Genomic DNA, 23,159 nt, shown 5'->3' on the forward strand with positions numbered 1-23,159 from the left:
TTTATGTGTGTTGTCCTTTTGTCCAGTTGTTGTTATAATCGTTTACAGGCAGGCAGGGTGTGCCGAAGAAAATTTTCCATTTTTATGTAACATTTTAATGGACAATAAAGTGTTGTTATTGTTATTGTTATTGTTATCCTTTTTAAAAAAAATTCTTCAGGATTAAAGGTGTTTTCTTCTTTTTTACCACGTCACATTGGCTTTTACATGTCATTAACTCGCGCAAGCTGTGCCTCCTAGATGTAGCTTTCCTTGTAAAGTAAGGGTAAACATTTTTTTTAAAAAAGGTCCTAGGGTCGAGAGGTAAAAAAAAAAATTGGTCGGGGAAATGGAAATTGACTATTTTGGTTAGGCCTTATGACACAGCTGACGCATAACCCGGGAGGTCTAGTCACGTGACGGTCGGTCCTCTCAACTTGTGGTTGTGGTCTCACGATCCATTGGTAGGGCACTTGACTCCCTTCAATCTTTGTGTCTTCGATTTTGTCATTAGCGATGTGCCTCACTTGCTAATGATCCAGGGGTCAATACCTGTTTCCCTTGTCCATTTACACATCTGTCTTGGTTTAAACACAATTCTATTCAAAATACATGACATGAAACAATTGACAAATATGCAGCTAGGACACGAACTCAAGCAGATGCTTATTTGACGTGACCATAACAATGCTAAGTTACACAAGTTTTCATGATGGTGGACAACACAATTATTAACCAGAAGAACAAAATGTAGGAGGGGGTATGGGGAACTTAATCAAAACAGGAGGATTTACAGAGAAAGAAAAAAAATTAATAACATAAAAAAAAAAAATAATAATAAGGTGATACTATGAATGAAGCGCGTGGGACGAGAACATCGATGCTGAGACATGCAATAAGTAAGTTCAGATAAATGTACATTTTCATGGAGAGGGCAGCATAGTTCGTTACGAATGTATGGAAAAAAAACCACACACACACACACACACACACACACACACACACACACACACACACACACACACACACACACACACACACACACACACACACACACACACACACACAAAAGAGAACAGCAAAACAAAAACAAAAACTCAATGATAATTATTACTTATGTTAAATATGTAATTGATGCAACAACACTGAGAGGCGGGTTTACGTTCTCCTGCACACAAACATACACAATACCAGTACGTGGGTTAATCCTTCAAGTTAGTCGACCATCTGTCTTTGTGCAACGCAAACGCAATTTTGGCGATAGCACTGCAATGTTCCATACAGTTCTGCGAAAACGGACACCAGCTATGTTTTAAGTGCTTGGTGCTGGTTCAGCCAAGACCTACGAAGACTAAAATCGATATACTGAAGACCTCCAGAGGTTTATGTTCGCCTTTGCAGTTCTAAGGTATCTGGCACGATCTACTTTTTAATTGCCTGTCAGTGTCACTGGTTCAGCCAAGACATATGGAGAAAAAAAATCAATGTGAAGATCTCTAGATAGTGGTCTCTCTTCGCTGGAGCGTATAATGCCAAACGATCCATGCGTCTCAGATACGACCCAAAACGTGCGTTTACCTTAATTTGGTTTACACTTATCTGATAAAAAAAAATCGACTTTTCTTACTTTGTTTCATTTTATTCCCAATTTTGCTTCTTCCAATGACCACATAATCTGATCAACAGAAGTACATTCGATTAGTTGAAGGATTTTTTCTTTCAGTTTTTCTATTTAACATCATCTCCCCCCACCCAAAACCACCTCCAAACCCCCAATTCTTTTATGTTTAAACCCCCTCCCCCGACTCAGCCACCTCCATCCATCCACCTTGAAAAAATGTTTTTAAAAGTTCGGACCGATGGCAAAATAAGGAGTCAGTCGGGTTAGGGCAAACACACTTCCTACATGCCAATATTTCCCTACACTGTAAATTTCAAAGTGAAGCGTTTCTCAAAGTGAAGCGTTTCTCAAAGTGTAGCGTTTCTCAAAGTGAAGCGTTTCTCAAAGTGTCATGCGAATTGCAATTCCTTCTCTATGCTGACAAATGCTTTCAAGACGGAGCGTTTCTAAGATTTCCATGGACGTATCGTGTTCTACTCTGTCGTTCTTTAGCTGTTGAGAGCGAGTGACGTCGACAGACACCACTCAATGGCTAGACCTTTTTCATCGAACATTGCATTCGGCGAATAGACAGACACCCCATCCCTGATTTGTGACGTCTGTAAAAGTTAAGTGGCATAGTCATTACTTCTTTCAAAAACGAACACCGCCCCCCGCCCCTCCTCTCTCCCCCTCTCTCTCTCCCTTTGTTGTTGCTTTTTGTTTTCTTTATACATGTACTTAACAGATTGATGACGTATATATAGGAGTCATATGCAGTAAACATACAAACAAACAAACTGTTTTACACTTTGCTCAAAATCTACATCTACGTGTTTGGGTCCATGAAATTGTGTTATTACTCCTTTTGGTGCACAGAACCTAACCAAAAACAAACGAATACAGGACACCGTAAAGAACAGCGAACGCTCCTGAGATAAAATAAAGACATTAATTTAAAACCGATGCACCGTCGATTGTCGACAGCTGGGGGCTAACTGGCTCTGGCTGTCAAAGAATGACGTCAATAATGCGCGACCGTAACTCAGGATTGTATTGTGCCCAAAACAAAAAACTAATAATGAATTTTGCTTTAATCTATAAAATTAATATGACACATAACTGGTGCGACATAATATCTTTGCATCTTCTTTTTCCAAGCGTATGCTTCTAATTTGGTTTTTCTCTCTCTCCATTTGTTGTTGTTGTTTTTGTTTGTTAACGCCCTATCATTTCTAAAGATTGCTTCGTGTTGAAAAAAAGTGCGTCAAAAGAATCTGATGCGGCATCATATCACTGCGTCCTTTTTTCCCAAGGTTTATGCGTTTTTGACGCACCAACAAACTCAGGATTGTGTCGAACAGAACACAAAAAGTGCGTCACTTAAACGTGGTTCAGCATATCACTGCATCCCGTTTTCCAGGTCCATGCCTTTGAGACGCATTCGCGTGTACTGAAGCAGTTTCCATTTTGTGAAGTACCCTATGAAACGGCACTCGGGCACTGGCGGTTTATTAACTTCTTTCGCTTGACACAGCTCATTGCTTGCAACTCTGTTAATAAAAGGCTGACAAACGCCCACGCATGAAGAGAGTTTCTTCTCGCTGCACTTTTCACCCAGCCAACAAAGATGCAAAAAAACACGCTCATGAGTCTAACCTGAAAAGGACAGACGGCCGGATGGAATCTAGTTGAACCCAACCCAACCCCACCTATGCATCGGAGGGGATGGAGGAGAAGTAGAACTAGAAGTATGATGAAATGTAGAATATCTTAACTTAAGCTTACAAGAATTCTGATTGGCCACTGCAAAACAGCATTCATGCGATGGGGGCCTATTCCGCTAGATCGCCAAAGTTTTAATCACTCTCACTGTAAATGTAAATTAGAAGAGATAAAAGTTGCCAAGTTGTCCTCTTACTGTTTTCCCGGCCTTTTCCTCCGGCACAACAGAGAGCGAGAAATATCTGATTACAGTTACAATTTCTTTTTAGCCAAAACGAGAAATGTGTTCATGTTCTCAGCAAACCCCGAGAGAGAGCGTAAGGGGAGAAGGGGCGGGGGGGAGGGGCGTCACCTGCATGTCCGTATCACTTGTTTTTGGGAGAGAAAAAAAACGTGACAACTAATAAGTGTTTCCCAATACTGATTTATCTCAAAATTTCGAAATTTCCTGAACTTATCCTGAGAAAACCAAAGTCTTGCATTTCCCTTCGAATGACGAACACGTTTTCCCATACTAACTCAGGTCAGTCACGAACAGAACTTGATAACAGCAACTTAACAAAGGCACCAAGACATATTAAAGAGGTCTTCCACTTCGATCATCGCACAAAGCTTTCCCTCGAAGCAAGGCAAAACGACATCAGTGCAATACAGTTTAATTGGCTGCGACGGAAAAAGCAGAAAATAATGCTAGGTCATGTCCTTTGATCACAAACACTCTTATCGGATGCAGCACAATTTGTTTCATTTTTATGTCAATGCCAAATCGGAAACACATCAAACCCGCCACAGAGCATTCAGTGGGGGGAAAAACTAGAAGTAAAAACGCCCGAAGCTGGCAACTTCCAGAAATCAATAAATCTGACAATTTATTGTTACATTGAATTCAAAGAAATCGATAAATCTGACACTGTTAGGCCACATAAAATTCGTAGAAAAAAATAAAACAATTTATATTCTACGGTCACACATAATTCATCAAAATCCAGAACTACGACTCTCTGCGGTAACACAAATTCGCCTGAAGCCGTAAAATCCCAATTTACCAATTGCGCAGAAACAAGTTCAGACGTTTAACACACTGCAAGAAAATCAGCGCCCCACGTGCACAGACTTATCCCATCGTCACAGATAGGGACCCAACTCCTAACACACTGCAAAGGCCGCTCCCTCGACGCCCAACTCTTTTGCTAAAGGAATCAGCACTCACAACAAAGTCTACGACTCCTCTTAGCGGGCGCAAGAGCAGGTCTGGCGGGAGACTGAAGGGATGGAGATGAATGGATTTTGCTAGCAGCGTTGTAAAGAATCAATGATCCAATAGCAGAAGAGGCGGGAGGTCTGGTGCCAGTGGCTGGCTGCGACAGAGCCTTGAACCCTCCCGTCCCGCGCTCTGTCGCGCTTCTTCATTCAGGTGTCCCCGGCGCTACTGTCGCAACTTCGTGGTACATGTACTTCTCCTCTTGCGCAGAATGTTTGGTTTGTTCTTGGCGTTGTAAGTGTTGCTCAATGCTCCTTTCTCCAACACCTCTCATCTGTCATTCAGTTTGTCGCGCTGTGTGATTCCGGTGTCCCTGACCAGTGCCAGCCTTGTCGTTTGGCTCCTGTGGCGCAACTAACACTTGCTGCTTCCTGCAACACCTCAGTATCATCTCACTACGCAACACATCAATCATACAGGTGTCTGTCACACCAACTCTGTGGTCACACAACATGATTCAGGTGTCCCTTGCGCCATTCTTGTTGCTTCCTACCTCTGGCGCAACTAACAGTTGCTGCTTCCTGCAACATCATTCCCCACTGCGCAACAGCAACACAAGAGTCAGGTGTCTGTCAAACGGAATCATTCAGGTTTCCCTGGAGCCACACTTGTTGCGTCCTACCTCTGGCTTAACATCTCCCCTGAGCCATCCAGGTGTCCATGGCATCATGCTTGTAATCCCCACTCTATTCATATTATGATTATTTTGATTTTTTTTGTTCCCGGTGCAACTAGCTAATGCTGTTTTCTGCAACATCTCATATTGCCCCATTCAAGTATGTCTCACCCTGAATCATTCCCGTGTCGTGCAGATGTTCCTGGAGTAACACTAACTTGCCGCTTCCTTGAATCTCTCGTTTAGCGCTGTTGGCCATCATTATCTATCTTACCCAAAATTAACTAACACCTGCTCTGTGCTTTCTGTAATATATCTCAAAATGCACAACATACTGTTCAGGTGTCACACACACACCGCAACACAATGATATTATTCAAGCGCTTCAGGTCCTGCTGTTCCCGCTTCCTTTACCCACTCTCTCATCACGAACACACACACACACATCATTCAGGTGTCTTTGGGAGTGGGTAAGAAGTTAACAACACACCCAGCCACTTCCTGCAACCACTCTCGCACCATGCATCACGAACAAACACCATTATAGAGTCTTTGAGACTAGGTAAGAAAAAACCAGTCAGCTGATGCCGCTTCCTGCAACTACTCTCACACCTTGCAACACTCGAACACACACAATACAGGTGTCTTTGAGACTAGGTGAGAACAAAGCAGTCAGCTGATGCCGCTTCCTGCAAACACTCTCACACCTTGCAACACTCGAACACACACCAGTCAGGTGTCCCCAGCGGAACTAACGGCGGTGCCAGCGCTGCCTGACAGTCTACAGAGAGAGGAAGACAGAGGAGGAAGAGAGGACAAAAGGAGGGCGGCGCGCCATGCAGCAGTGTTTCCCACGCAGTATGTCCTGGGGGCGCGGTGCCCACAAATCAATCAGCGAAGTAAACACAAGGTGTCGAAACCTGGGTTTTTTCTGCTCTTGCTGACTTGTTCCTCGCTCTCTGCAATTCCGTCACAGCGCTGGGACGCGCGACAGGAAGAAACTTACTTTAGTGGTTGACATTCTCGAGGGCTGGTTCGAGGATAAGAAGTTGAAAATTGGAGCACCTACAGCGAACATCCCTCTGATCTCGAAAGCTCGATCAATAAAACATACTGAATTCACTCTTAAATCATGAACTCGTTTTACGAGACATATTTTACGCAAATCTCACATCATTATCTTGTTTGATTCGACAAAGAGAACACCACCCTGACATCATTAACCTGTTTCATTAGACAAAGTGAACACCACTCTGACATCATTAGCTTGTTTCATTAGACAAAGAGAACACCACTCTGACATCATTAACTTGTTTCATTAGACAAAGAGAAAACCACTCTGACATCATTAGCTTGTTTCATTAGACAAAGAGAACACAACTCTGACATCATTAGCTTGTTTCATTAGACAAAGAGAACACAACTCTGACATCAATAACTTGTTTCATTAGACAAAGAGAACACCACTCTGACATCATTAACTTGTTTCATTAGACAAAGAGAACACCACTCTGACATCATTAACCTGTTTCATTAGACAAAGAGAACACCACTCTGACATCATTAACCTGTTTCATCTGACAAAGTGTAAATCACTCTGACATCATGCAGTGACACACTCAACACGTGAATCAGGCATCATGAACTCAGCATTTGAAACTCATCGAATATCACTCCGACATCATTCATGGCCTCGACCAGAGAGACACGCTCAACGTCACTCGGGCTTTAAGCAATGGCCTAACTCTAATGATTACGGCTTAAACGAACGGGAACATACTAAACAACTGTCTCGGATGAAACACTGAAGCCAGGGTACCAGAAACACACCGAACGTTGCTTTCTCATCAAATATTACTAGCCCAAGGGTGATAATGCAGCGAGTCAAAACTCACCGCAACACCGCTTTGACATCAAGTACTTATTTCTGGTCGACAGGGCACGGACTGAACAAAGAGCTTGTCCTCATATCTCAGATAGCTACACGAAGCAGCGATTTTCACCAAAGTACAGCACTTGGAGACAAGATTCCTTTTTTTTAAGAGAAAAGAACTTGAGGCTACCAGGACAAAGTGACAGTAATTGGATACCCCCTCCACCCCCTCTCTTTCCAACCCCTCTCTGGATTCCTATCCTCCTCCTTCCCATTCCCCCGAAAACATTTACACCTAATCAAGACTGGATCGATGCGCACTCTGCCACGGGGCAATCAGGACGGCACAAGCGATCACGCCTTGTAATTAAATTCCAATCCTTTCAAGTAGAAAACTGTGAAACTCTCTATAAAAGTGTTCACAAGTTTCACAGGCCTTTCTGCTGTTAGTTTTATCCTTTGTTCCACCTACTCTTACCCTTTGTTCTTACAAACGATGTTACAGTATACCGCAAAATGTACTTAGTACTTTATTTTCTTCACAACACACGATGAAGCCATGTGTTCTTTGATCCTTGCTGTAAAATAAAAATTAAAATAAAGATTTGGTTTAATGATTGGGTCAAGGACTTGCCTGCTTCTATGGAAGCCAGACAATATACGAAAGAAGGAACAAAACCCGCATATCTTGTCCTACAATTTTTGGAGTCAGTCCATGTCTCCAGAGCCAAGAAATTCAATTGTATTATTACGTGTTCCGACCTATAAGGGATATTGCCAACACATGTCACTCAAAATGTATCAACATTTATCAAAATTCAACTTGAACAGAACTTTGTTGAAATCAGAAGCAGCATGCCTTTTGAATCATTGGGAGCAATTTCATAATGCTTTTGCATACGAACGCCGGAAGCAGAGGAAGATGGATACGAAATTTGGCGTAAAATGGCACAATTGTACTTCGTACCAGCAGAAGCTTGGCACAAAATTTGGCGGAACAAGGTGCCTCGTACGAACTCCGCAAAACTCAATACTGTGATACCTCCAGTTGGCGAATTCTCCAGATTGGCACAACGATACGAGTTAAATCTGGTCGTTACTTCCAACCGTCGAATTCTCCAGATTGACACATCAAGCTAAATCTGGTCGATTGAATCACGCCAGATCTTCAGCCTCTCTAGGTAAGAGAACCCAACCCACCCTCCCTTTCACAAACTCTCGCGTCACGCAATGTAATTTCAACTCAATATAAACTCTGTATTCAGACATGCGCAAGCTCTCAAAGGAAAACTACACTACACGAATTTCAGCCATGCCAATAAAACAGTCGTACAAGTCACTAACGCTTTTCTGCACTTCGAAAGAATCTTCTTCTTCTTCTGCGTTTCCAGACAATCAAAAAAATCAAATTGGACCAAGGTAACAGATCGTTGGAAATGGCATCGTGTTCTGACGAATGGACCCATTCAAACAAGGTTGAAAAAGGCATTAAACTTGATCGTGATAAAACACGTTAACGCAGTGTATTTTCACTAAATAAAGTGCCTGAGAGAAAGAGATGTTTCGGAAAACAAGTACGTATTCGCAGCGACCTTGACACAGCAAGCAATTAAATGACTTCAGAAGTATGCCATCGACACATAGTGCATGTAGAATCGAAATAAATTTCCACACACAAAACACTTCTCTGAATGAGTGTATTTCACGGAAATGCACTTTTCATTTTTTGATGTTCAACAGCTCCTACATTAGATACATATCTGCTTTATTCAGGCGCAATGCCTGCCTGAGCAATAATCAAATTACCCATCTCAGACTGGAAGTGAGGAATCGAAACACAGAAACACATTCTGCGCAGAATCTGTTTTGAGTGATCAATACAACGGGCATTTTTACCATTCCCACATAAAAAAAATTCCAACATTGCACAGATCTTTCTTGTCATCGTTCTCGCCTGTCTGAACAATGATCAAATTTCAATATCTCAGGCTTCAGCATGACCACACGCACGAATAGCGATTTGATTTTAAGAGAAATCACACTGCAGTACTGGCAACATTAATTTTCTGACGCCAATGTCGAATGAGTTGGGTCGGTTTTTTTTTTTTACCAATCAAACAAGCAATTCAATGAGTCTTCAGATCCGTCTAGCATGGAGGTATGCAATCGAGCCATTAAATGATGGAAGCAACCGAGCAATTCAGGCATGCACTCCAGTTATGATAACAGTCTATAAATCAATCAGGCAATCAAGCCATCCAGCTCAGCTTGAGATCGATCAAGCACGAAGGTAAGTAATCATGCTATGGTAGGATCCTGGAATTCACCCAACCAAGCAAACAATCTAAAGAGTCTTCAGATCAGTCCGACACGCAGGTACGCAATGGATCCAATGATAGCATCCTTGAGATCGATCAAGCCAAGTAGCCTTGAGGTCAGTCAATCGGCAAGGACAAGGAAACTTGAGATCAGCCAAAAAACCAATTCAAGGAGACTTAAGACCAATCAACTAAACAAGCAAAAGACACGTCAGATCAACCAGGAAACCAATCCAAAGAGACTTGAGGTCCACCAAACAACCAATCCAAAGAGCCTCGAGATCGGCCAAGCAACCAATCCAAGGATACTTGAGATCAATCGACCAACCAATCCAGGAAGCCCTGAGCCAGATCCTTGAGAAGCCTTGAGATCAATTAAGCAACCAATCTAAAGGATCGTAGAAACCCCTCAACTAACCAACCCAAAACATCTTTGAGACCCACTAGATTGAAGACGGCCAGCAAGAAAATGTACACAATCGAAGAGGGTCGTAAAAATCAAGCTCAAAAAGGTGAAGGTGTAAAAAGCGCGAGGGAGTTAGTCGTTTGATGCTCAGCAGGCATGTTCAATCAACGCAGAAAGCATGCGATTGAGGCAAGGCAAGGAGACGAGAAATCAATGTGAAGCAAGCTATTACGTCGGACTACGGTGGGTTTTCACGACCATTCAGTTCCTGTTCCGCATTAAAAAGATGTGTGTGGAGGTAAAAGATGTGTGTGGAGGTAAAAGATGTGTGTGGAGGTAAATGATGTGTGTGGAGGTAAAAGATGTGTGTGGAGGTAAAAGATGTGTGTGGAGGTAAATGATGTGTGTGGAGGTAAATGATGTGTGTGGAGGTAAATGATGTGTGTGGAGGTAAATGATGTGTGTGGAGGTAAAAGATGTGTGTGGAGGTAAATGATGTGTGTGGAGGTAAAAGATGTGTGTGGAGGTAAATGATGTGTGTGGAGGTAAAAGATGTGTGTGGAGGTAAATGATGTGTGTGGAGGTAAAAGATGTGTGTGGAGGTAAAAGATGTGTGTGGAGGTAAAAGATGTGTGTGGAGGTAAAAGATGTGTGTGGAGGTAAAAGATGTGTGTGGAGGTAAAAGATGTGTGTGGAGGTAAATGATGTGTGTGGAGGTAAATGATGTGTGTGGGGGTAAAAGATGTGTGTGGAGGTAAATGATGTGTGTGGAGGTAAAAGATGTGTGTGGAGGTAAAAGATGTGTGTGGAGGTAAAAAGGAATGGTGGTGGTGTTTAGGGGCTGGTGTGCGTTTGTTTGTGTGTGTCAGTGTGTGTGCGTGTGTTCGCGTGTGCGTATGTGTGTGTGCCCACACGCGTATGTGTTTGCGTATGGGCGTGATGTGTGTCCGTGCGTGTGCGTGTTGGCTCCCAACGATTGAGGGTATGAAAGGGTATTGTCACACGGTGAAATATATACTGCACTCTATAAGGAAACGACCACTCAAAATAATGTAATTTGTCGCTTGGAAACGCACAAAGGAAATGTCCGGATAAAAGAAATATATACGTGCAAACAGCGGAAGTAGCCCGCTTGTTTGCGTATTCTTGGGCGATGAAAAGCGGATTGGTGTTTTGACGTGAAATCAATCTCCGGTCGTGTCAAAGCCGACTCATACATGCAAAATGCCTTTTGATCGAGACGGAAACGTTCGAACACAAAATGTTGATGCCGGAATTATAAATAAATTATTTTTTAAAAAACCCCATTAACAAATAACATAAAAACACAATAATAATACTGGTTTTTCATTTGATTCAACAGCGAAGCAGTTTTGACAATCGCCCAACAGGTGATCGGAAGGTTTTTATTTCACCGGTCTTACACATTGGAGTGACAACGGTACCAACACCGCTCAGACAGCTTCCCCCGTCAAAAGTTCGTAGGTGGGTGCTCGGAAAACAGTCTTAATTGTTATTTTCTTGTTGTGGTTGAACTTATTGTGTACGAGAGAGTTTGCGTCTGTGTCTGTAACCTTCGTAATGTTAGTGTATGATGTCATTTTTGTATTTGTTAGTATTGGCAGGTCTCAAGGCAACTGTCTGTTTTATAAAAGAGCAATTACAAGATTGTGTTCATTTTCTTGTTTTAAGCATTACATAGCACTTTTTCACCACAGCGACAACACTAACTGGTACATCTGCAGACGACAGAGCGGCCAACTTCTTCACACAGGCATTCAGGTCAGACACAGCTGCAGACATCTGAACAAGTTGCACGTCCAGCACGCTGTCGCTATCGGTTGGCCTAGTGGTAAGGCGTCCGCCCCGTGATCGGGAGGTCGTGGGTTCGAACCCCGGCCGGGTCATACCTAAGACTTTAAAATTGGCAATCTAGTGGCTGCTCCGCCTGGCGTCTGGCATTATGGGGTTAGTGCTAGGACTGGTTGGTCCGGTGTCAGAATAATGTGACTGGGTGAGACATGAAGCCTGTGCTGCGACTTCTGTATTGTGTGTGGCGCACGTTATATGTCAAAGCAGCACCGCCCTGATATGGCCCTTCGTGGTCGGCTGGGCGTTAAGCAAACAAAAAACAAGTCGCGTAAGGCGAAATTACTACATTTAGTCAAGCTGTGGAACTCACAGAATGAAACTGAACGTAGTCCGCCGCTAGTGCAAAGGGCAGTGAAAGTGACGAGCCTGTTTGGCGCTGTAGCGGTTGCGCTGTGCTTCATGGCACGCTTTACTGTACCTCTCTTCGTTTTAACTTTCTGAGCGTGTTTTTAATCCAAACATATCATATCTATATGTTTTTGGAATCAGGAACCCACAAGGAATAAGATGATATAGCTTTTAAAACGATTTCGGAAATTTAATTTTAATCATAATTTTTATATTTTTAATTTTCAGAGCTTGTTTTTAATCCAAATATAACATATTTATATGTTTTTGGAATCAGAAAATGATGAAGAATAAGATGAACGTAAATTTGGATCGTTTTATAAAAAAATTTTTTTTTACAATTTTCAGATTTTTAATGACCAAAGTCATTAATTAATTTTTAAGCCACCATGCTGAAATGCAATACCGAAGTCCGGCCTTCGTCGAAGATTGCTTGGCCAAAATTTCAATCAATTTGATTGAAAAATGAGGGTGTGACAGTGCCGCCTCAACTTTTACAAAAAGCCGGATATGACGTCATCAAAGACATTTATCGAAAAAAAGAAAAAAACGTCCGGGGATATCATACCCAGGAACTCTCATGTCAAATTTCATAAAGATCGGCCCAGTAGTTTAGTCTGAATCGCTCTACACACACACACAGACACACACACGCACACACACACACATGTATACACCACGACCCTCGTCTCGATTCCCCCTCTATGTTAAAACATTTAGTCAAAACTTGACTAAATGTAAAAACAAAACAAGTCGCGTAAGGCGAAATTACTACATTTAGTCAAGCTGTGGAACTCACAGAATGAAACTGAACGTAGTCCGCCGCTAGTGCAAAAGGCAGTGAAAGTGACGAGCCTGTTTGGCGCGGTAGCGATTGCGCTGTGCTTCATAGCACGCTTTACTGTACCTCTCTTCCTTTTAACTTTCTGTGCGTGTTTTTAATCCAAACATATCATATCTATATGTTTTTGGAATCAGGAACCGACAAGGAATAAGATGAAATAGTTTTTAAAACGATTTTGGAAATCTAATTTTGATCATAATTTTTATATTTTTAATTTTCAGAGCTTGTTTTTAATCCAAATATAACATATGTATATGTTTTTGGAATCAGAAAATGACGCAGAATAAGATGAAATTGTTTTTGGATCGTTTAATAAAAAAAAAAATTTTGAATTACAAGTTTCCGATTTTTAATGACCAAACTCACTCATTAGTTTTTAAGCCACCAAGCTGAAATGCAATACCGAACCCCGGCCTTCGTCGAAGATTGCTTTGCCAAAATTTCAATCAATTTAATGAAAAAATGAGGGTGTGACAGTGCCGCCTCAACTTTTACAAAAAGCCGGATATGACGTCATCAAAGGTATTTATCGAAAAAAAGAAAAGAACGTCCGGGGATATCATACCCAGGAACTCTCATGTCAAATTTCATAAAGATCGGCCCAGTAGTTTAGTCTGAATCGCTCTACACACACACACACACACACACACACACACATACACACACACACACACACACACACACATATACACACACACACATACACCTCGTCTCGATTCCCCCCTCTATGTTAAAACATTTAGTCAAAACTTGACTAAATTTATGTAAAAACTGTCTGTCTGTCTGTGCGTGTGTGTGTGTAGAGCGATTCAGACCAAACTACTGGACCGATCTTTATGAAATTAGACATGAGAGTTCCTGGCAGTGGGTATGATATCCCCGGACGTTTTTTTCTTTTTTTCGATAAATACCTTTAATGACGTCATATCCGGCTTTTTGTAAAAGTTGAGGCGGCACTGTCACACCCTCATTTTTCAATCAAATTGATTGAAATTTTGGCCAAGCAATCTTCGACGAAGGCCGGACTTCGGTATTGCATTTCAGCTTGGTGGCTTAAAAATGAATTAATGACTTTGGTCATTAAAAATCTGAAAACTGTAAAATAAAAAATGTTTTAAAACGATCCAAATTTACGTTCATCTTATTCTTCATCATTATATTTAGTCAAGTTTTGACTAAATATTTTAACATCGAGGGGGAATCGAAACGAGGGTCGTGGTGTATGTGCGTGTGTGCGTGTGTGCGTGTGTGTGTGTGTGTGTGTGTGTGTGTAGAGCGATTCAGACTAAACTACTGGACCGATCTTTATGAAATTTGACATGAGAGTTCCTGGGTATGAAATCCCCGAACGTTTTTTTCATTTTTTTGATAAATGTCTTTGATGACGTCATATCCGGCTTTTCGTGAAAGTTGAGGCGGCACTGTCACGCCCTCATTTTTCAACCAAATTGGTTCAAATTTTGGTCAAGTAATCTTCGACGAAGCCCGGACTTCGGTATTGCATTTCAGCGTGGTGGTTTAAAATTTAATTAATGACTTTAGTCATTAAAAATCGGAAAATTGTAAAAAAAATTAAAAATTTATAAAACGATCCAAATTTACGTTTATCTTATTCTCCATCATTTGCTGATTCCAAAAACATATAAATATGTTATATTCGGATTAAAAACAAGCTCTGAAAATTAAATATATAAAAATTATTATCAAAATTAAATTGTCCAAATCAATTTAAAAACACTTTCATCTTATTCCTTGTCGGTTCCTGATTCCAAAAACATATAGATATGATATGTTTGGATTAAAAACACGCTCAGAAAGTTAAAACAAAGAGAGGTACAGAAAAGCGTGCTATCCTTCTTAGCGCAACTACTACCCCGCTCTTCTTGTCAATTTCACTGCCTTTGCCATGAGCGGTGGCCTGACGATGCTACGAGTAAAATGGCATTGCGTTCAGTTTCATTCTGTGAGTTCGACAGCTACTTGACTAAATATTGTATTTTCGCCTTACGCGACTTGTTTTCTTATTCCAAAAACATATAAATATGTTATATTCGGATTAAAAACAAGCTCTGAAAATTAAAAATATAAAAATTATTATTAAAATAAAATTTTTGAAATCGATTTAAAAGCAATTTCATCTTATTCCTTGTGGGTTCCTGATTCCAAAAACATATAGATGTGATATGTTTGGATTAAAAACACGCTCAGAAAGTCAAAAAGAATAGAGATAAAGAAAAGCGTGCTATCCTTCTCAGCGCAACTACTACCCCGCTCTTCTTGTCAATTTCACTGCCTCTCTCTCTCTCTCTCTCTCTCTCTCTCTCTCTCTCTCTCTCTCTCTCTCTCTCTCTCTCTCTCTCTCTCTCTCTCTCTCTCTCTCTCTCTCTCTCTCTCTCAATAGTCTGACGCAAGGAATGCAGCAACAACGGTAGACTACATAGCATCACAGCACTGAACAGAGACAGATACCTCTTTAAGACCCCCATCACCAACAAAGCACCTACAGAGACGCACTCGCAAACATTAACAAGGGCAAACGAACGAGAGCAACAAGGTTAGAACGCACAAAGTCTTGCACAAGGTCACACACACACACACACACACACAGAGAGAACTATTTAGAGAGGGGGCGGTCTTCCATCGTACGCAGTGTGAATGCTTGTTGACTTCTGAAAGTGCGCTAGATCATAGAGGCAGAACGTTGTGTGTTTTGTATGTACAGTCTGTTTACTTTCATACACTTTCGGCTCAAGAAAATATGTACAGTTTGCGAAATTCGCCACATTTCTGTAACCTAATTGCAACCAAACCAGTACGATGCTGAGGAAGGTGATACTGACAAGTGTTTTTGTACAAGCTAGGTTTCCTCTGTCCAGTCATTCCTACTTAGTATGGCTGATGTCAATGCAACCCAGCAAACAACATTCCTTTTAAATTAAAACAAAAATTGTTTTAATCATATAATTATATTTCTGTGCATATCGGTGTCTGGTTTGTCTTTGTGTCTCTCTCGTATCGATTTTGATGAAGTGCTAACGTCGCAACCTGCAGTATGACAGATAATTGTGCGTCTCTCTTGTCTTTTTGTTTTGTTTTTTGGCCCATTCTTGCACCTGCAGCAGGTACAAGAATACTGTTTACGCCCATCTAGTCACATGTTTCCAAGAATAACTCCAATTGCGCAGAAGCGTTCAGTAGGTATTCCCACATGCAGTGCAACCTTTGTCTGACGTTTGTGAGTGTGGGAGACGCTCCGGGTAAAGCCAAAACACCTGACGTCAGCGATAATCCTAAATGAACTGCGGACGTTGTGCCCTCATTAGCGCTACACAGGTCCCAATAATTACTCCTAAAGGTTGGCTAGTACTGTTGATTTGTCTTCACCCTTTGAATAGGTGTGTTGACTTGAAAGATAACTAGGCACTGTCTTTTCTTTCCGCTAAATGAAAATGCTGTTTTACTCATAAACTAATGAAATCAATCCTATTTCTCCCCCATTTCAAATACACGGATTCTCCTTTTCCTCTTGGCGTGGTTTAATTCAGCCACACAGCTTGTAGAATCTCGCTGCAAGCTACAGGGGGTATTCATCGATCTGTCATCGAATTACAATTGTGTTGACGTCCAGTCTTCGTTAATAGTCTATAAGGAGAGTTGCACTCTTGCAAACATGAACCTCTTCTGACCTATGTCTACACATTCCACTGCGAAATGCAGCCTACTACCCTGGCAAATGCTACTCGTCGCTTGGAAAACGTTGGAATCTGCGTGGTTCCCGAAGCACACAGTTAAGTGAACTGTCATCGCAGAACAGTGACCAACCCCCCCCCCCCCCCCATTCTCCCATAAAAGGACATATATGCCCCGTGTAATGGTGACCGAATCTTTGACACACCGGTGTGGTAACTATGTTTACTCTATCTCTCAAACTGAAGCCACAAATAAACCTTCTTGAAACTTTACTCTTGTGGCCTACTTATTCAAAGCTGCAGGAGACAAAATCTACACAACTGCTCTGGGAGTTAAAGCCCATTTATCATAAATACCCTGGCACACAATACCATTTCAACGCAATTCACTTTTTTTGTTTTTATTGTGAGCTCCATTCTCCAGGCCAAACCAAAAACGATATGCACACCCCCCCCCCCCCCCCCCCACACACACACACACACACACTGTCTCTCTCTCTCTCTCTCTCTCTCGCGCGCGCGCACGCACACAGACCATCATTTTTAAACAGATGAGTCTGACGTGCTCGCCTCTTAAAAAAAATAGACCCACCAACCCCTCCCCACCCCACCTTACTCCACCCCCATCCCCATCCCCACCCTTCTCCACCCCTCTTGATAATTACACCAACTGCGTCGTCAATAATGGACAGACATCACTCATTTTATGCAGGCAAAAACTGTGCAAACACCAGCCGGCACAAAAACATATCGTGCCAATGGCACATCTTCTCAAGCACAACTCAAACAAAGTATTGACCGAACACACACATGTATACTCGGAAGACAGAGCGGACAAACGAACAAATGACAGGAAATCCAAACAAAAATCCAATGTACTCCCTCCCAAACACATACTCACACGCACACACCATTCTACAGCCAAGGATCTCAAACCAACCAACCAACAACCAAACCAGTGAGCAGACGAAAGAACAAAGGAACACACGAAAGGAACAAACGTATACACATCGAGAGAATGTTGGACGAACGAATTTAATATGGCAAAAGACCGATGACCGACGCCCAAGCCAATCCCTGAGCCACACACCAAATTTCAGACCAATCGGTCGAGAAACACCAGAGCTCTGACTGCGGACAGAAGGACAGACAAACATGAATCCCATACACCCCGATTTACGTGAGGAGGCGGGTGGGGAGTAAAAACAGAAAGAGGTGTACTCACGAGCTGCCTGGAGAGCGTGGTGATCTCAGAGAGCGAGGAGTTCTGACTCTGAGAGCGACGCCGTTCCTCCCTAAGGGTTGATGTCCGGGAAGGAGCCATGCCACCCCCTGCAGAACACCATAGCTGCAACACACACACACACCACCATGTCAATGATCATACATAATACACACCAACAACATGTCAATCATAATACATATGATTGAGGATGAAGGTCGCTTGTTCATTTCAATGCTTGTTATTCTCTCGGGTGCCAGGGGACTGGTTCCGCATAGCTCTCCCTTAAGGCGGTCTTTCCTTGAGCCCAAAGTCGACTTCGCGAAGACTTCGCAAAGTCCTTTTACCGAAAACTCAGTACTAACGCTCCATACGGCCAACTTCGCAAAGTATACTTCGCGTAGTAGACTTCGCCCAGTTAATTTGAGGCTTTACTCTATTGCACATGTCGTGGGCATTTGGAGCGCGTACTTCCATTTGTTAATCAGATAATCATAATACATAAGGTTGATGAGAACTCTAAAGGCTTTTCTTGATTGAGCCCGAAGTCTTTGTACCTAGAATCCAGTGCCTAAGCTTCGTGCAGCGAGCTTTGTGGAGGCCGAACAGACATCGAGAGCTTCCTTAATTTCTACCAAAAATTCAATGTCTAACCTTCGTGCAGCGAGCTTCGTAAAGAAGACTTAGCGAAGTCGACTTGCACAATTAATATCAGGCTTGAAGTAGACTTCGCCAAGTCGACTCCGCCCAATAATATCAGGCTTAAGTAAAACAATCCCCAAAATATCGTACACGGCATGAACCCCCATTTTTTAAGAACTCCGCAAATCTTAGAAAATCAGTTCTTGAAGAAGAGTGAGTCTTAAAATGGAGGTACATTTATAGAGGAAGACGGACGGACAGTTTATTAGGCAAGCGGTCACCATCGATGTGATATCTTCAGAATTTTGAATAATTCATCTTTGGTGCATACGAATTGATTTTTTTACATTTATTTTTTATTATTACAGCGCGTCACTTTATATGGGCTGCTATGCTCCTCAATCTAATGCTAATGTATTCCAACCGTAACACCAAAAACATGGTACATGTATAAATAACTGCACTGCTGTATTGTAAATAACATACTCAATTTAGAGAAAACTTCCGCGTTCCAATGCCTGTGTTAAACACGCGGCCTTACTTTTGTGTTGCATTCCCTTGCTCGCTTCATCTGTATGCTGGTTTTGTGCACAACCCACACCCCTAACCTCCCCCGCGACACCTGTCTCACTCACCCTCATCCCTTTAAAACAATAACTTCAAAACACACTAAAAAAAACGAAACACACCAAAAAAGTGTTTTCCTTTGTTTGTTTCTTTGTTTCCCCTTTCTCTGCCTTTGTTACGCAGAGAGGCAAGCTCTGGTCATGCGGTGTGCACATGTACCCGGTAACCCTAGAAAGTTGAAACAACAACAACAACAACAACAACAACAACAACAACAACAACAGCTGTCGTTACGCAGGCCAGCCCTGCTCATGCTTTGTGTACATGTACCCTGTACCCTAGTAACCTCCACTGTTCCTTCCGGGTTGTGTGCCCTGAATTTGGGTGGGCACATAAAAGGAGGGGTAAGGTACGTTGTATCACAATGCCTTCACGGTGATACAACAATCAGTCACTGAGTAAGGTGGTCCCAGATAAGAGAAAGGTGCGTTGTATCACAATGCCTTCACGGTGATACAACAATCAGTCACTGAGTAAGGTGGTCCCAGATAAGAGACAGGTGCGCTGTCGTTATTGTCGTCAGCATTTTTCAGCAAGACCGTATACTCGTAGCATCGTCAGTCCACCGCTCATGGCAAAGGCAGTGAAATTGACAAGAAGAGCGGGGTAGTAGTTGCGCTAAGAAGGATAGCACGCTTTTCTGTACCTCTCTTTGTTTTAACTTTCTGAGCGTGTTTTTAATCCAAACATATCATATCTATATGTTTTTGGAATCAGGAACCGACAAGGAATAAGATGAAAGTGTTTTTAAATTAATTTCGACAATTTAATTTTGATAATAATTTTTATATATTTAATTTTCAGAGCTTGTTTTTAATCCAAATATAACATATTTATATGTTTTTGGAATCAGCAAATGATGGAGAATAAGATGAAGGTAAATTTGAATCGTTTTATATAAAAACATTTTTTTTTTACAATTTTCCGATTTTTAATGACCAAAGTCATTAATTAATTTTTAAGCCACCAAGCTGAAATGCAATACCGAAGTCCGGGCTTCGTCGAAGATTACTTGACCAAAATTTCAACCAATTTGGTTGAAAAATGAGAGCGTGACAGTGCCGCCTCAACTTTCACGAAAAGCCGGATATGACGTCATCAAAGACATTTATCAAAAAAATGAAAAAAACGTTCGGGGATATCAATCCCAGGAACTCTTATGTAAAATTTCATAAAGATCGGTCCAGTAGTTTGGTCTGAATCGCTCTACACACACACACAGACAGACAGACAGACACACACACACACACACACATACACCACGACCCTCGTCTCGATTCCCCCCTCTACGTTAAAATATTTAGTCAAAACTTGACTAAATATAAAAAGAACAATAGAAACAACTGCTTGTTCAGCAACACAACATCAATAGCAGCAGCTGCTGCTACTACAATTATCACATACAATGTTCGTATTTACCGATCTTTTGGAGCGTGAGAATATCGGTAAATAAATTTATTTTCTTTATTTGGTGTTTAACGTCGTTTTCAACCACGAAGGTTATATCGCGACGGGGAAAGGGGGGTGATGGGATAGAGCCACTTGTCAATTGTTTCTTGTTCACAAAAGCACTAATCAAAAATTTGCTCCAGGGGCTTGCAACGTAGTACAATGTATTACCTTACTGGGAGAATGCAAGTTTCCAGTACAAAGGACTTAACATTTCTTACATACTGCTTGACTAAAATCTTGACAAACATTGACTATATTCTATACAAGAAACACTTAACAAGGGTAAAAGGAGAAACAGAATCCGTTAGTCGCCTCTTACGACATGCTGGGGAGCATCGGGTAAATTCTTCCCCCTAACCCGCGGGGGGTGGTAAATAAATGCCCAACAGGTCAAACCTACTAGTTTTGACTGCGTTTGACGTTGACAGGTTTTCGTATCAAAAGTAAGCTATTGCTTTGTCCTTACAACTTAGGTTTGCCGGTCTCTGTGACCAATTAACCGTGTTTTTGCTCAATTTATTTCTCTTCTCTTTTGATTGAAACTGGTTATCAAAACACCAAGTGCGACCACTGTACTACTACTGTTGGTGCTGATGATGCTGCTAATGATGATTATGGTGATGACGACGGCGATGAATGTAATGATGACCATGCTGTTGCTGCTTCAACTAATACTTTTACTATTTCCGCCACGACAAACAAAGAACAAGTCGCGTAAGGCGAAAATACAACATTTAGTCAAGTAGCTGTCGAACTCACAGAATGAAACTGAACGCAATGCCATTTTTCAGCAAGACCGTATACTCGTAGCATCGTCAGTCCACCGCTCATGGCAAAGGCAGTGAAATTGACAAGAAGAGCGGGGTAGTACTTGCGCTAAGAAGGATAGCACGCTTTTCTGTACCTCTCTTTGTTTTAACTTTCTGAGCGTGTTTTTAATCCAAACATATCATATCTATATGTTTTTGGAATCAGAAACCGACAAAGAATAAGATGAAAGTGTTTTTAAATTGATTTCGACAATTTAATTTTGATAATAATTTTTATATATTTAATTTTCAGAGCTTGTTTTTAATCCAAATATAACATATTTATATGTTTTTGGAATCAGAAAATGATGGAGAATAAGATGAACGTAAATTTGGATCGTTTTATAAATTTTTTTTTTTTTTTACAATTTTCCGATTTTTAATGACTAAAGTCATTAATTAATTTTTAAGCCACCAAGCTGAAATGCAATACCGAAGTCCGGGCTTCGTCGAAGATGACTTGACCAAAATTTCAACCAAGTTGGTTGAAAAATGAGGGCGTGACAGTGCCGCCTCAACTTTCACGAAAAGCCGGATATGACGTCATCAAAGACATTTATCAAAAAAATGAAAAAAACGTTCGGGGATTTCATACCCAGGAACTCTCATGTCAAATTTCATAAAGATCGGTCCAGTAGTTTAGTCTGAATCGCTCTACACACACACACACACAGACACACACACACACACACACACACACACACACGCACATGCACCACGACCCTCGTCTCGATTCCCCCCTCTACGTTAAAACATTTAGTCAAAACTTGACTAAATGTAAAAACGACACAAACAAAGAACGTAAAGAAAACTCAGAGGAAATTATAAAATTCATATTACTCACTTTTCCAAGTGATACTTCAAAGAATTCACCACAGAAGACTTTTAACTCTTTCTCTTTCCAAGCGGCCAGTCACAAAAACTGTCTCAATGACCACTATGCCTGTTGTGACAAAGACAATCGTCTGTACGACGACCAGTCAGACAAACGGCCTCAATGACCACTATGTCTGTATTGACAAAGACAATCGTCTGTATGACCACGTGTGCCTGGCTGTCGCTTCGTGTTACTTCGACATCAGACAATCTTCGCTCGGAGTGGAAGAAATACCCTACAATATGATATGCGTTTAATTCCAATTAAACAGACAGAGGAAGTCATGAGCTGCGGTCACAGGGGACTGTTGTAAACATGTGACATTTTAATCGTGTTGCATTGTGATTAAAACTAGTATGAAATCTTATCTCTTAATCGAGAAAGTCCATCCCATTGTGCCATTGCGCTAGCGACTGCAATAGTCGAACTTCTGCTGCAAAAACATTCTGAAAACGTGCAGTGGTATTTTATTTTTAGACACACGCGCGCGCGCGCGCGCGAACACACACACACACACACACACACACACACACACACACACACACACACACACACACACACACACACACACACACAACTCCACTCTTTCTTTCTCTACGGACAGAAATTAACAAATCCACTCGTCTTTTTAAGGAAAATCTAAGGTAGTAAAGTGTCAGACTACTTGGCAAAATCCAAAGAACAGTGTACATTTTCTGTCTAAAATAAACTAGCACACATGATATATTGTTAAAAAAACAAAACACCAGTAACAACAGTTTGTTTGTTTTTAAAACGGAGCTGCCGTACAACTATTGTTTAGTGATAGTTACCATTTTTAGACTGATACATAATTATTCTCGGAAAACAAATTCAAAGAACATAGTACAGTTTCAGTCTAAAACAGACGTACACGTGCAATATTGTTCAAATAACAAACGGAGCTGCCAAATAATCCCGGCGATGGTTCCAATTCTTGTGAAGACACGTACTCTAGGAAAAGTCCACCGAATAGCTTTA

The 23,159-nt window shown here is 41.5% G+C and overlaps 1 protein-coding gene and 1 long non-coding RNA gene across 2 annotated transcripts in view; one reads left to right on the plus strand and one right to left on the minus strand.

The window, feature by feature from the left end:
- Nucleotides 1-23,159, plus strand: part of LOC138974665 (uncharacterized) — a 300,124-nt gene that overhangs the window by 178,590 nt on the left and 98,375 nt on the right. The window lies entirely within an intron of this gene.
- LOC138974570 (transient receptor potential cation channel subfamily M member 3-like) overlaps nt 1-23,159 on the minus strand; it is a gene marked incomplete in the record, with an annotated part of 158,009 nt that overhangs the window by 113,492 nt on the left and 21,358 nt on the right. Inside the window, 1 exon segment of the mRNA XM_070347291.1 lies at nt 17,757-17,879. Within this exon segment, the coding sequence (XP_070203392.1) occupies nt 17,757-17,879 (123 nt within the window).

Source organism: Littorina saxatilis, linkage group LG1, assembly GCF_037325665.1.
Source record: "Littorina saxatilis isolate snail1 linkage group LG1, US_GU_Lsax_2.0, whole genome shotgun sequence".
Classification (NCBI taxonomy): domain Eukaryota; kingdom Metazoa; phylum Mollusca; class Gastropoda; order Littorinimorpha; family Littorinidae; genus Littorina; species Littorina saxatilis.